This window comes from Sciurus vulgaris, assembly GCF_902686455.1.
Source record: "Sciurus vulgaris genome assembly, chromosome: 3".
NCBI classification, from domain to species: domain Eukaryota; kingdom Metazoa; phylum Chordata; class Mammalia; order Rodentia; family Sciuridae; genus Sciurus; species Sciurus vulgaris.
In genome coordinates, this window is record NC_136463.1 from 46,832,262 (window position 1) to 46,847,159 (window position 14,898).

At 35.3% G+C, this 14,898-nt stretch overlaps 1 protein-coding gene across 1 annotated transcript in view; it reads left to right on the top strand.

Annotated features, from left to right (window-relative positions):
• Positions 1-2,771: 2,771 nt before the first annotated feature.
• Positions 2,772-14,898, top strand: part of TEKT3 (tektin 3) — a 47,082-nt gene continuing 34,955 nt past the window's right edge. Inside the window, exons 1-3 of the mRNA XM_079131166.1 lie at positions 2,772-2,893; positions 11,457-12,064; positions 14,478-14,561. Coding sequence (XP_078987292.1) covers positions 2,887-2,893; positions 11,457-12,064; positions 14,478-14,561 — 699 coding nt within the window. The 5' untranslated portion in view covers positions 2,772-2,886. The remainder of the gene's footprint in view (positions 2,894-11,456; positions 12,065-14,477; positions 14,562-14,898) is intronic.

Genomic DNA, 14,898 nt, shown 5'->3' on the forward strand with positions numbered 1-14,898 from the left:
GTATAACAGGGTGACCCAGTTGAGTTTGGATAATCAGGCATTACTTTTCTGAGGTAATTATGTTTTTTGGGGAAAAAAAGTGATCCTTCCTCTGCCCTGTAGTCACCAAACTTCCTCTCCAGGGGCTCTGGGGCTTCCTATCACTCGGCGATTACTCTTTATCCAGATGCACCAGACTCCACCCACTGGTTTCATACTCCTGACTGACTCATGCCCACAGTTCCTTCCTCCATTCCTACTCCCAAACTGAAGTCGTGCTACCAGTTTAGCTCATGCTGCTCACTACACATCACTGCTACTCACGTTCAGTCTACACTTCAGAAGCTATTCTTCAGAAATCTGTTTACTCAGTTTGGTGCATTTCCCTAATATACAAAAGAACCATTTCTCTTAAAACTCACTTTTCATACCTAGACTTCTGGTGAGTGCAAAACTTAACCTCCAGTTACATGAAGACCAAATCCTTGCCATGCCCTCATCTTCCCTTCCCTACTTTACCAACCCCAGATCTCTTCTCTTACTCATGACCTCATCCTTAGAAAAGGAAGATTTTCTCATTAACAGTCACTCAGAACCACGTGGCTTCCCACCACCCAGATACTTTAAGAAGCTCCTTTACTATACAACCACCTCCCCTTCTCTTTCTCCCGAGGAGCTTTCCCTTCCATTGTCAAGCATATGCCAACAATTCTTGTTATTGAATTAAACCACTAGGGTTTCCTGTTTCTTCAAGTTATCCACCTACAATTCCCTTCCTTTCCCTGTCAAATCTCTCAGTAAATGGAATACATTCATGGCCTCAACATCAATTATTACCTAGTGTCATGACTACCACTGTATCCAAAGAATTATATTGCACATCTAAATTGTTATCTCCTATGTCCATGTATCTGGTCTAGTGTCTGGTCTAGTACAACACCTCCACTGCCGCCCTTCAATATAATTGTCCTAAATTGTAAGCTCCATGAGCTAGAAAAATATTTCTCACCTATCCAAATTAAATCCCATAATGTTTAGTACAAGTCCTTCTATAAAGTAGGGACTCAATGTTCAAAGCAAAACCTTGAAGCTCTTTTGTCCCTTTGCAGCTCCTTGCCCATATGAGATAAAGTCACAGACTATGATCTCTCATTCATTCAATCACCATTTGTGAGTGCCAACTTCTATGTGTCAGGCATTGGAGAGAAGACAACAAAAAACACACGTTCACTACACTAAAGGAGCTACAAAACTGGGAAAAGTAGACAAAATGGGTAAACCCATGAGTGAGTCTAGCTGTTCTGGTGCTGTGACAATAAGCTCAGAGCACAATGAGGGTACCATGAACTCAACTCTTGTTTGTGCAAGGAAAATTAAAAATTGTCTGGGAAAGGGTATTCCAGACAGAAGCAGAAGCAAAGGCTCAGAGATTGAAAGTGGCTGAGAAGGCAGACCAGCCTTTCTACTGTGTGGTCCATCCTGAATCCAAGAGCTAATACAAAATGTAGCATATTATGGTTGAAAGAATAATAATAACAAAAGTAGCTCAGAGTGAAAAACATTAAAGCCAGAAGTAGAAAGAGCTAATGACAAGGAACATAAGAAAACCAAAGAACAGCATTGGCAGTGTCCTGGTGTGGTATATGGTAGCCTAGACTTGGCTTGTTGAGTCCTGAATCCAGTCCAAAGAGGTGTTTCTCTTTCATCAGATGTTTCTTGTTTCTACTTGGGAAAATATTCTAGGCTTATCTCCATTGTTAGAGGGCCATGCTGTGTATGTAAGTAAACTTTGGTGGCAGCATTCTAACTTTTCTATTTTAAATTCCAGTGAGTTTGGTTGGCCTTAGCCTCTGATAAATCAGAGATATCCACAGCACCAAGTTTCTGAATGACTGAAGCTGAGGACTACCCAACTTGGAGTCTCTTCAGTAAGTAAAGCAAGTAAAGCAACACCCTTAGGTGTTGCTTTATCATGAAAAGTCTTCCAAGCAATACCAATAATGACTAACTGGGGACTTTATTTTCTCCAGTGTTAATAGTTACCCAAGTAACAACAAATTCTCCTGTTGTTCAAAAGGTAGACTTGCTGCTTCATAGAAAGCATCTTGAACCTTGACAGAGCTGAGCTTTAGTGTTAGTTCTGCTGCTGGGTGACTATGTTTAAGTCAGTTAAAATCTCCTAGTTTAGCTTCCACATCTGTAAAATATAGACTTCTATTACAGGGTTGGAAGGAATTTACATGGATGAACAATGATGTGTGTAAAACATGTGGCTTAGGGACTGGATGAAACTTTGTTACTGTTTACAGAAAATTTCTCTAGAGAGGGAAAGTCCCCAATTTTTTCTTAAAGTGAGGAAGGAGGGGAAGATGATTAGATAATCCCGTCTAGGAGACGTTCTGCTGGAGAGAAGACAATCATAAAAGTTGGGGGCTTGTCAACATTCCAGGACAGTTGTTTAACTCCCCAGGCAGCCCTGTTGGGCTTTAGAATGGGCCACCAAGTTCCATGCTTCTGGATGAGTTCATAATGAAATGCTTCCAGAGACAGGGGAGTGGCCCTGTCCTGTCAATTGAGTTGCCCTCACCCCTTTCGCCTCTGGGACCCAACAGTTCTTTCTCGGGACCGCGGTTACTAAGCGCGAGAGCGTCCTTGGCAACTGCCTTCCGCGGGGTTTCCTTCCTGGTCTTGCAGCTCCTGCCTCCCGCCTCTCCCCTGACCGACCAATCAGCTCCCGGCGAGTCAGCCGGGGCGGCCGTTGAGTGGCCCGCGGGAGATGATGCCACAGATGGGAAAGGCGGGGCCAGAGGCCGGACCGGTCGGGGTCTGAGCCTCAGTGGGCGATGGTATAGTGGGTCTTAGACCTTTGCTTTCACCGCCCCCTTCCCCGCCCCTCGCCGGCATACAATGACAGGTGAGTGGTCTCCTCGACCCCTGCCTGCCGCTGGGGTGACCTCCGGCAGGGCAGGGTCCCTCTTGGCCTGTCAGGGCTCCAACATCTGGCCTCAGCATCGCGGGAAGGTCGCGGAAACCCTGCATTCCTCCCCTTCATCTTCACTTCTCTGTCTCAACTTTCTCCGCAAATAAAACCGTATAAACCCAAGACACCTCCTACCCAGTCTCCTATGCTCTCATGATTTATCTTTATGATGCTTTTCAGGGGTTGAGAAGTTATTAGTAAATGAGGAACCAGAAACGGGGCATCCGAGCCCCAGAGTCATACAATTTCCAACACCTGTTAGCAATGTCAGAAAGCCGATAAAATATTCTTCTCCTTTTTTAAAAAAATGAAATACTTCACACAATAAGCATAATATACAAGCATCCATGTACCTAATCCTAGCATTTTTTCCCACTGTGGTGCTGGCCACCCCAAACATGTCCCTATTCCTTCTGCTTCACTGGGCAGGGTTTTGCAGCCACTGGGGAGTCTTAACAATCACCTGGCGGTTCAAAGATAGAATTCTTTAAGTTCAGAGTAGTTAGGTGTTTTCTTTCTGTCCAAGGTCTTTTCTGTTCATCTCTGTTTGTGAAGCTCTCACTTGGGTTTTGGCAGTTAAACCAAGTACCTTATTGTTTTCTTCTAGTGGCTTAGGGTGTTGTAATAAACATTTTGGAACTGGATAAAATTATTCACTTGGTCATTGTAAAAAAAAGAAAGCAAATAGTTTTATTAATAGACAAAGTGTTTTGAGGAGTTTGATAAAATATTCTAATCTTTTTTTAAGTGGAATACTTCACACAATAAGCACAGTAAGCAATTATCCATGTACCTAACCCTAACATAGTTTCCCCCCCTAAACAAATGGTTACAGGTACAGTTGAGGCCTCTCGTTCATTCCCCTCTCTCCTTCCTTACTGTACTCACCTACCAGAATTTAATGTTTACTTATATTCCATGTATTTTATACTTTTACTACTTATTAACCAAAGACCAATATATATGTAGTGTTTTTTAAAAGTTTATGTAATAGTATTATGCTGTACATTCTCTAGGTGATTCACTTTAACTGACATGTGCTAATTCTTACACGAATTTACCAAAAGTTATGTATATATTCTCCTGTTCATGGACTTTTAGTTTGCTCCCTTTAAAAATTATTAGAGAAATATTTTTGTACATTCTGATTTTATACATATTTGAGTTTCTCTAAGTGTACATCAAGGAGTTGAAGAGCTGAGTCATAGGGAATGTCCCCTTCCAAGTTTTCTAGATACTGCATATGGCTGACAAGTGTGTAGTACTTTATACAACATCAATAAATAGAATTTCTTTCCATTTTGGGGGAAGAGAGATCTTTTGGCTTTTCCTTCATTATTCAACCTATGCCTAAAGAAACATGACAAACATTGAAATCTGGTATCGTTTCTTCTGATTCTGTTATAACGTATATGTGGTGATGTTTTATTCCTTCTCTAGTTTGAGTAAGTGAATAGAACTAAAGGAACCAGGGAGTGGAATATGAGAGTCTTTTGAAGTCTATGCTTGCTTGCCCCAGGTCTTAGGCTAGGAATGGGCAATTCCAGTAAACTTTTTAAACTTGTGTCATCTAAAATATAGATGTTTATACTTTAAAATATTTATGATCTTAAAGTCTGACTTGAAGTCTGTGCTAATAAAACATGTCATTTTATTTGAGGCCAGATTTTGTATTGTCAATGAAACTTTCCAGAATTTAAAACGTCTGTGATTGGTTCCATATTTAGCATGTCAACATTTATAGAAGACTATTATAACTCTTTTCAGTATGTAAATACGTATTGATCACACATTAAATGAACATAGCCAAACACTATGTTTGATTGGGTAGCACATGTCTCAATTTCTTAAAATGCTATTTGGTTATAATTAAAACTATAATATAAAGCAATTGCATGATCAAGGGGATGAACTTTTCCATAGCTATTTTCACTCATTTTTTCCTAAGAACTTTGTTCAATTTCCTTGCAAATGTGAGATATTTATAGCATTAGTTAATAAATCTTAGTATGTGCTGCACATGCCCCCTTTGGAAATGACTGAGCTAAAAATTAGAGAAGGTAAACATTGTAAAGGACACAGATCAGCAAATTAAGCCATATGCTTTTAAAAGCTGAGGAACTATTTCTTCCTTAAAAGTTTGGTAGAATCTGCCAGTGAATATATCTAGGTCAGAAGTCTTAAAATATTTGAGGGAAGACTTAATAGATCCTGTTTCTTTAATTACTTCAGGGCTATCTATCTCTTCTTTCATTTTCATTATATCTTTTAACAATTTTATCCATAATTGTTGTCAAATTTCTTGGCATAAAGTTGTCAGTAATATTTATTTATAAACTTTCTAACATTTTCTAGGTGTGTAGTAATATTTTCTCTTTTGCTCCTGATATTAGTAATTTGCTCTCTTATGTTAATAAGTCTAGCAAGAGGTTTACCAGTTTTACTGAGAGGGTTTCATTAATTTTTCCCTAGTTCCCCATTTTCTGTTTCATTGATTTTTCTCTTTATTATGTTTTCCTTCTACTTTGGGTTTGTTTTGCCATTTTTCTAGATTAAAGCACAGGTCATTGATTTTTGCCTCCTCCTTATTTTCTAATAGAAGCTGATAGAGTATAACCATCCTTCCAATCACTATTTAGACACATTTCACAAATTTTGATATACTGTTCTTATTCAGTGAATGCCATTTTCTAATTTCCTGTATGATTTCTTCACTGATTTGTGACTTATTTAGAACTGTGTTAATTTTCTTCAGCTTTGAATCTAATATTTATTTCTAATTTAATTCTGATATGTTCAGAGAACATATGTACTTTGTATGATTTCAATATTTTATGATTATTTGAGACTTGTTTTATGGGTCATAATATTGTCTACGTTGATTAACGTTTTCTGTGCTGTTGGGAATAGTATCCAGTCTGCTTTTTGGGGTAGGTGTTCTAAGATGTAAATTAGGTCCAGATAGTTGTAATGGAATGCAAATAGTCTATGTATTAACCAATTTTCTGTTTACTTTTTCTATGAATTACTGAGAGAAGAATGATGAAATATCCAACTACAATTGTGGATTTGTCTATTTCTCATTTTAGTTCTGTCAGTCTTTGTGTTACATATTTATGTTAATGATTATATAGACATTTAAAATTGTATGTCTACTTGATCCCTTTATTCTTATTTCTATCTTTATCTCTGATAATAGTTCTTGTTCTGAAGTCTATTTAGTAGCCACTTTAGTGTTCTTTTGGTTAATGTTTACACAGTATATATTTTCTGCACTTTCATTTTTAACTTATCTGTGTTGTATATTTAAAACGGGAATTTTCTAGATAGTATATAGCTTAATATTGTTATTTAAAAACTATTCTAAAAATCTATGATTTTTAATTGGATTGCTTAGATCATTTATTGTAAATGTAATTATCAATATAGTTGGATTTATATCTATAATTTTGCTATTTGTTTTTGCTTTGTCTTGTTTTTGTCCTTTTTTCTCTTGAATTAATTATGTGTCTTTTTTGTCTTCCATTTTTTTCTTCAGCCTTGACTTATTAGTTAGAAGTTTGTTTTCCTTAGTATTCACTCCAGGTCAGCAATTCAAAAACACTTTTGGTATCTGGGTCAGGATCCCTTTACATAATATTGAGGATCTCAAAGAGCTTTCTTGTATGTAGAAATATATATACATATATGTGTACATTTATATATGTATATATATAAAATTAAAATTTAGAAAATAAAATATGAATTTATTTAAAAAATAGTATATACTAACAAATTACATTTTTATTAAACATAAATTTCTACAATAAAAATTACTGGGAAATATGGTATTGTTTTACATTTTTGGTAAAGTTCTTTAATTTCTACTTCAGTAGCTGAATTTACTTATATTTTTCATTCATTCTGCTGATATCACATGTGATTACATCTCTGGTAAGCACTATAAATTTATGAGATAACAGGGCAAAAAGAAAAAAAAGTAAGGTGAATAGCATCCAAGTATTTGAAAATAATTTTAACTTTTTTACTCCTGAAAAGGTCTTAGACTGTGCATGGGAACTTAGATTACATTTTTGAGAAAACTACTAAAGTTTGCAACTTGCATTTTTAACTATCGCAGGATATATTTAAATAACATTCCATTCAGTTATAAGACCCTTATTATATTTCCAGCTAAGCCCTCAATCATTTATACTCATTACCATATAATTACTTCTATTTTATAAATGCCAAAAGAAATTTTTGTTATTTTTATTTTAAGTAAATTTCAAAGGAAATTTGAAAAGAAATTTGAAAGTCAGAAAAGTTTTCTTTTTAGCATTAGCACACATGCTTACCATTTCTGACATTCTTCATTTCTTTGTATGGTTCCAAGTTTCCATCTGGTATAATTTCCTTTTGCCTGAAGAATTTCCTTTAACAATTCTTTTATTACAGGTCTGCTGCTGATGAATTATTTTGGTTTTTGTTTCAAAAATTTTATTTCATCTTACTTTTTCAAGGATATTTTCAGTAGATATAGAAATCTAGTTTTACACTTTGATTCCTAGCAGAGGAATAAAGAAAGAAAAGAAGGAAGAAAGGAAAGAAGGAAGGAAGGGGAAAATGATAAATAAGCAATACAATAAAGATCTTGTTTAATTATCTTCTGACTTGCATAGTTTCTGATAATAATTCTGAAGTAATTCTGATCTTTGTTGCTTTCTACTTAATCTGTCTTTTCCCTCTGATTTTGAACTCCTCTCTTTATCACTAGCTTTTAGCAATTTGATTTTGATGAGCCCTGGGATGGAAATTGTGGTCGTGGGGTGTGTGCAGGTATGTGTGTTTATTCTCTTGGAGTTTGTAGAGATTATGATTTCATCATATTTGGAAAATAATCATGTATCTTTACATATTTTTGTCCTCTCCTCTCTCCTAATGACACTCTAAAGAGATGACATTAAACCGCTTCTCCTGTACTGTAAGCTACTGAGGTGATTTTTCTCTTGTTATTTCAGTTAAGAAAAACACCTCTGTGCTTCAGTTTGGTTAGAATTGAGCTCATTAATCTTTATTTATCTAACGCCTAATCTGTTATTAATCACATCTAGTGAAATTGTACAAGTATATATTATGTTAGTACATATTATATGCTTTATCTCTAAAGTTCCATTTGGTTCTTTTGTTGCAGTACTGGGGGTAGAACCAGAGGTGCTTTATTACTGAGCTGCATCCCTGGCCTGTTTTATGTTTTATTTTGAGGCAAGTTCTCACTAAGTTGCCTAGGCTGGCCTAGGACTTGTGATCCTTCTGCCTCAGGCTCCATAGTTGCTGGTATTGCAGGCATGTGCTACCACTTAGGGGGCTCCATTTGGTTCTTTTAAAAATCTTGCATATCTTTCTTAATTATGTACTTGTACTAAATACTTATACATACTTTCTAATCACACCACCTCGCCCATTTCTAGGCTTGCTTCCATTGACGTATTTTCCCTAAATATGGATCTCATTTTCCTACCTCTTGGTTTGTCTGGTAGTTTTTGATTGGATGCTGGACATTGTGCTATTACATAGTTGAGTATCTTGATGTTGTCTGGCATTTAAGTTACTTGTGGATCAGCTTCCTATCTTTGAGGTCTGTTTTAAGGCTTTTTTTTTTGTTTCCCTACAGTGAGTCTGTGGTACTTTCCCTCAGGAAAAGTTCTGACTTTGCTCAAATGTATGCCTCTCTAAGGTTTCCATAGAATGCTCCAAGTAATCACCATTAATTTTCACATTTGATTAGTCTGAGTTCAAAATGTGTCTCCACCTTCAGTGAGCTCTAGAAATCACTCAACTAATAGCTCTGCCATGTCTCTTTGCCAATATTTATGGAAGGTCCCATGATGTATGTAAAGACTTTCTTAGTGAAGACTTACATGGATTCCTATATAGATTTCTGGAGCTCTTTGTTGAGCTCACTTTATTCCAGAATCCTATTTCAAAATGTCTAACTGCCTCAGCCTCCCCAAATTCTGATTTCTTTCTTGGCTCACAAAGTCTGCTAGGCTCATTTTTTAAATTTGTTTTTCCCACAATGGTGTGGAAATTGCCTCCATGTGCAATGCCATTGTAATTAGAAAATTATCTTATTTGTTTCTCTTCTCTCAGGGGTCAGAGTCCTGCACTACTCGTTGACCAAAATATAAAAGCAGTTTTGTATATCTGGTGTAGGTTTTTCAGAGTAATAGTCTAGTCTGGATTTTATTCACCTATCATGGTTGGAGGTAGGAATTTAAGTGTTTAAATGTTTTTTAGGCCATTACAATTTCAGTTTTCTTGACCAATAACAACAACAACAACAATACAGGAAAGCAAAATACTTTGATGGGACATCACCATGCAATGTCTTTTATTCAGTCTTTCTGAATGTCTTCAAAAGATGGTTGGCTAGAGTTTACACTCCAGATGTGGCTGTGAAATATTTTCTCTTCATGTGATTCTTACTGTCATATATGAGCAACTCTACCTTGTGAGTTCTAACTAACTTGAGTTTTATGCTTCACGTTCCAGATTCTAAGTGAAAACCCATCCCTAATTTTAAAAAAATCTCTAAGTGCTAATTTGCACTATCTTGATTTTTCGCAGTCCATATGTCTCCCATGGTTTATGAATTAGGGAAGAGGTGACTCATGTTCAATATTTGACAGTCCTGGGTTGAGATATCTCAAGATGCCAACATAGCCTGTATTAGAAAAACTCAAATGGTATTCTACACTGGGAATTCCTTGGTCAAAATACCAAGTGAGCCATTGGTTAGTGGATCCACTATTGTTAAGAATTATCAAAAGTGAAGTAGGAGTGGTCTATTCCCATTGAAACTTCTTGCTGGAAGAAAACTATATTATTCCTAGATTTGACATGGAGAAAGGGTGAGAACTAAGGCAACCTTTGGGACCCTACAGCCTCAAGTTACTTTGAATTTCCTTTTTCAAAAATCAGTCTTTAAGTTTCAAACTGAAGTGAAGAACAACAAATGGTTACTAAGGCTTCCTTTTTACCACCATTTTCTAAGCTTGCCAAGTAGAAGGTATTTGGGGGCTATAGAAGAGAAGGATGCAGGATAAAGTAAGAGAGCTAGGGTCATGCGTATAACCAGCACAGTCATGGACAGTTAATTCTTTATGTGGGCTGAATGGATTTTAACTTGGATAGACCTACAAATAGATTATATTGTGGATTGGGCACCAAAGGCTTCAAGACATAGCTATTTAACTAATCATTTAAGGATTTTTCTGTTTTTTTCCTCCTGAGTAGTGCATAGAAATGGATCTGATTTTCTTTTTCTTTTTCAGTAAACAGGTCCATAGACACAAATCCCCAAACAAAATGGTATTTGGATACTGAAAAGTTTATCATTGTCTCTGGCATCCTTGATTAAAAGTTCCAGACAATAGAACTTCCTAAAAAAGGATGAAGTGGATCTATGTCTTCTAATATGGGAGATGTACAAAATATGAACCTCTTAAACTTAAGCTTAAAAAAAACATGTTTGAGAATGATAGGAATGAAGATTAGGATAATTCAAGTTTTATATTAAATAGCTCTGTACAATTGTATAAATTGTATATAGATAGATGTCTATAGTATATAAATACCATAAGTTAGTCAGTACATGAATGGGAAAGATCTGGAAAAATACAACTACTTATGAGCTGTTCACAGTGGCTTCTACCATGGAGTTCACTTTTGAGAGAGAAAGGATATTTACCTTTTACTTTACATACACGTTTGCATTACTAATTTAAGAAGCTAATGTTTATTGAGGACTTACTATATGCCATTTCAAATACATAGTATTAGTCCTTGTAACCCTGTGGCTGCTCAAGAGTTTTTATATCAGAGGTACTTAGAGATGGCAAGTTGCCAGGAAAAAAGACCTAGTACTTTCCCTGAAATGTGCTTGCACACCAATCACACAATTTTTACCCAGATTGAATGTTTATTTAGTATGACATGGGAGGATGATGCTGTCAAAAATCCCTTACTGCTAATACTGCTTATAATGATCTAAAGAATAAAGTACTAGTATTATTCCCTAATAATATGTGTGTATGTTTTTATTAGGGAATAATAATAACGATTAATTATAGATGAGGCAGCTGAGACACAGAGAGATTAAGTAATTTGCCTTGTGTCACATAACTAGTAAATAGCAGGGCCAAGATTTCAAACCCCATCTTTTAGACTGCATAATTTAGGTTCTTGATTTTAATTTGTTAAAGTGAGACAATACCACTCTCTTAATTTAAAAAAAAATAAAAATTCATATGGCAAATTTTCAAAAAATGAGACCTTACTCAGAGAAGAAAACAATTTTTTTTTTGATTATCACTTGGAAGCATGGGTAACAAATTAGAAAAATATCTAATGAGTTAGGGAGCAATGTAACTGATACTAAGATTTTGCCATTTTTTTGGTATGTTTCATGAGATTCATTAATATTACTTTCTATTTTTACTTTGTGTTTAAACAGGACAGATTTACAGATCGTGTTTGGGCACCATGGAACCTTTAGGTTCTACTTTAACAGCAACTTACGCCCATCCTCCACCAACACCAACCAGCTTTCTACCAGCCATTAGTACTTTGGCATCAAGCTATAGGAACCGCTTTCCCCATCTCAATTTGACTCACAGCTTGAGCCTTCCTTGGAGACCCAGCACATACTACAAAGTGGCCTCCGACTTTCCGACCTTGGCCCCATACAGCACCAGAGCTCAGAGGCTGTCCGAGAGTACCATGCTTCCCTTTGTTTCCAACAGAACCACTCTCTTTACAAGATATACTGCTGATGATTGGTACAGGTCCAATTTAACCAACTTCCAAGAGTCTAATACTTCCCGGCATAATTCTGAGAGATTCAGAGTAGATACATCTCGCCTTATTCAAGACAAGTATCAACAAACAAGAAAAACCCAGGCAGAGTCAACCCAAAATTTGGGAGAACGTGTCAACGATATAGGATTTTGGAAATCTGAAATCACTCATGAGTTGGATGAAATGATTGGAGAGACAAACGCACTTACTGATGTTAAGAAAAGATTGGAGAGGGCTTTGGTGGAGACTGAAGCCCCTCTTCAGGTAACTATAAGAGTTTATGATAAAAGGCACTGCATTTTGCTTGTTATAGCCCACTGGTTGAATTTCTGAGGTTATTTTATATCAGAATGTGCTTCATTTCACCTGTAGACACAACTTCCTACCAATGAATCTGTAACTGATTTCAGTAATGGTAAAACCATTTGAACACATTCTGCAACTACTTGATACAAAGCAGATAAGACTAATTAAGGAGACACCATTAGAATGCACAATGCTTGAGGTAAAAATAGCGTCTTCTTAACTCTTAAAAAGGCTTCTTGATCACTACTGTTCCTAGATTAAGATTAAACATATTTAAGGAAAAGAATTTTATTCTCTTAGCTTGTGTCATGAACTGCCTCCTGTATATGTTATGATTCTGTTTCAGGGCACAAATTATCAAATGAGACCACCTTACAAAATAGAATGAGCTTTTTAAAATAGAGACATGGGACTGAGGTTAGGCCATTGCCATGATAATAAGAACAGTGTCCAGTTAGTTACTGGCTTTTGAGTGAACTCAAACCACATCTAACCCTAGTTCTACATGATAGGCTCTCCAACCCCATGCTGCCCTCCACCATTGAAAGGGGACATTCCATATTTGAAAATATGCAAATCATAGAAATTATTTTAGAAGTTGTATATGTTTTGATGAGCATAGCTAACAACATTCATCTTCATGTTTGCATGAATTATTTCCTGTGTGATAAGCATTTGCAGTAGGTCTTCACCATGGTATCTGTAGGTAGAAGAGTTTGGAGAGCCAAGGAGCTGTAAAGTCTAGTTGTTTAATGAGTTTGTTGAGCATCTTACACACTGTCACTTCCTGTCACAACCCCTTCCCATTAACCACAAGCACACAAAAACAAAACTCCCAGAATCCTGAGGAAGGTTGGTAGTATACCAATGTTTTTTTTTTTATAAAAATTAATTCATCCTGAATTGTTCAGAGTTAGAAAGCCTCTTATTCTTCCCAATTCGTTCTGAGGATTATTGTTTATAGTATAGCCCCCACTCTGCCTTCATGGATTGAAAAGATCCTTAAAATGATAGTTGGTTGTCCTCTTAATTTCCAGATGAGATTCAGTTTCTTAGTATCCATTTTAGTGATGACTTTCAGTGAGATTATTCTGATTTGAATTTTTTATCTGCAATTTTTGTCTGAATGTTCTTGTGTGCTAGAATACTCTCAAAACAGGATTAGAAGGTTCTTATTAAAATTAGAGTTAGTTGCCTAAACATATAAATCTCAAAAAAAAAAAAAAAAATAGATGATCAGTTATATAAGAAAAAATGCTAAATTTAATAGACAACATTAATTAAATCAATGAGGTGACCATTTGGACTATCAAATTTGTGGTAGTATAAACTTATAACCCTATGATTGGCAAAGGAGCAGAAAACGGGCACTTTATGTATTATTGGTGAGACCAAGGGTTGGTAGAAATTTCCTGGAAAACAATTTAGGAATATATCCTAAAATAATCACAGGTTCTCCCTGGCCCATGAATTCTCCTTCTACTAAGTATAAATTACATTAAATAATTAGAGATATATGTAAGGAAATTTTTCAATAATATTATATCTGGCTTACATACTTTTATATTTTACGCTTTTAAAAAATTTAACATTATACAGTAGACTCATGTCATAAAACAGGTTTTCAACAAAGCATTTTAACAGCCATATAAGGTTCTTTCATACATTATTTATTGTTAGCATCTAAGTTGTTTTTCCATGGTAGTCATTAACCTACTCTGTCTCAGCATACTTTGTGACAGGGATCTACTATTTAACATCAATTGTATAAAGCATTATATATAATTGTAAGGACATAATGGCTTCCATTTTGAAAAAATAAAACAAACACAACAATAACAGAAATACAGTCAAGTTATATTTTCTACATTTTTCTCCTTAATAAAAGCATATTACTTTTATAATTAGGAAGTAATAAATAACACTTTTAAAAAAGCAATACTTGGATTTTTGGCTATGCATATATTTTATATCTTGAAAAATAATCACTCATTTCTCCCTTACTCTTCTTCTTAGAAAATATTTGGAAATAATATCTTTAAGTCTATGTTTCATGTTATAGAACTATTTTTCTTGAACAAACTAATGTCAAGTAACTTTCTCAGATGCTAATTTGTGGAGATCAAATAGATACCATCTGCTTAATTTTGTCAACTTTCCAAATTGGGAATTTTTTTAGGCACTTTGAAGAGGTAATTCTTTATCTTTTAATTTGCACAAAGATTTATTTAGTGGTCACAGTCTTTTTCATAGTAGTGTACCACAAAATGAGAGTGCCTATTGACATATTTTTTTAACATTTTTTTGGAACTGATAGATACAGTTTATGGTCAGTTTGTATTAACATATTCTATTATTTGTTGATCTGTAGGTTGCCCGAGAATGTCTCTTTCATCGGGAGAAGAGAATGGGAATTGATCTAGTTCATGATGAAGTTGAGAAACAACTGCTGACGGTAAATATGGGGGAAATGCTTCAATAAATGGTTCAATAATGAGAAACTTAGTAATTAACTTGTGTTTCTAATGTAGAAATAAAATGGTGTTACATAAAGTCACTTATAAGAGCATATCAGATGTCTATAGCACTTAAATAAGATACATTTTTCATGATTTTAAAAGTAATACATGTTAACTAGGAATTTGAAAATATAGAAAATAGTAAAGAAAGATAAACATTGCTTGCAGCTCCACTGAACAGATATTGACATCAATTTTGGAGTGTTTCAGTCATTTTATTAAACATGCTTAGACATACCACCCAACTCACACAGTGACACACTGACATGTCTT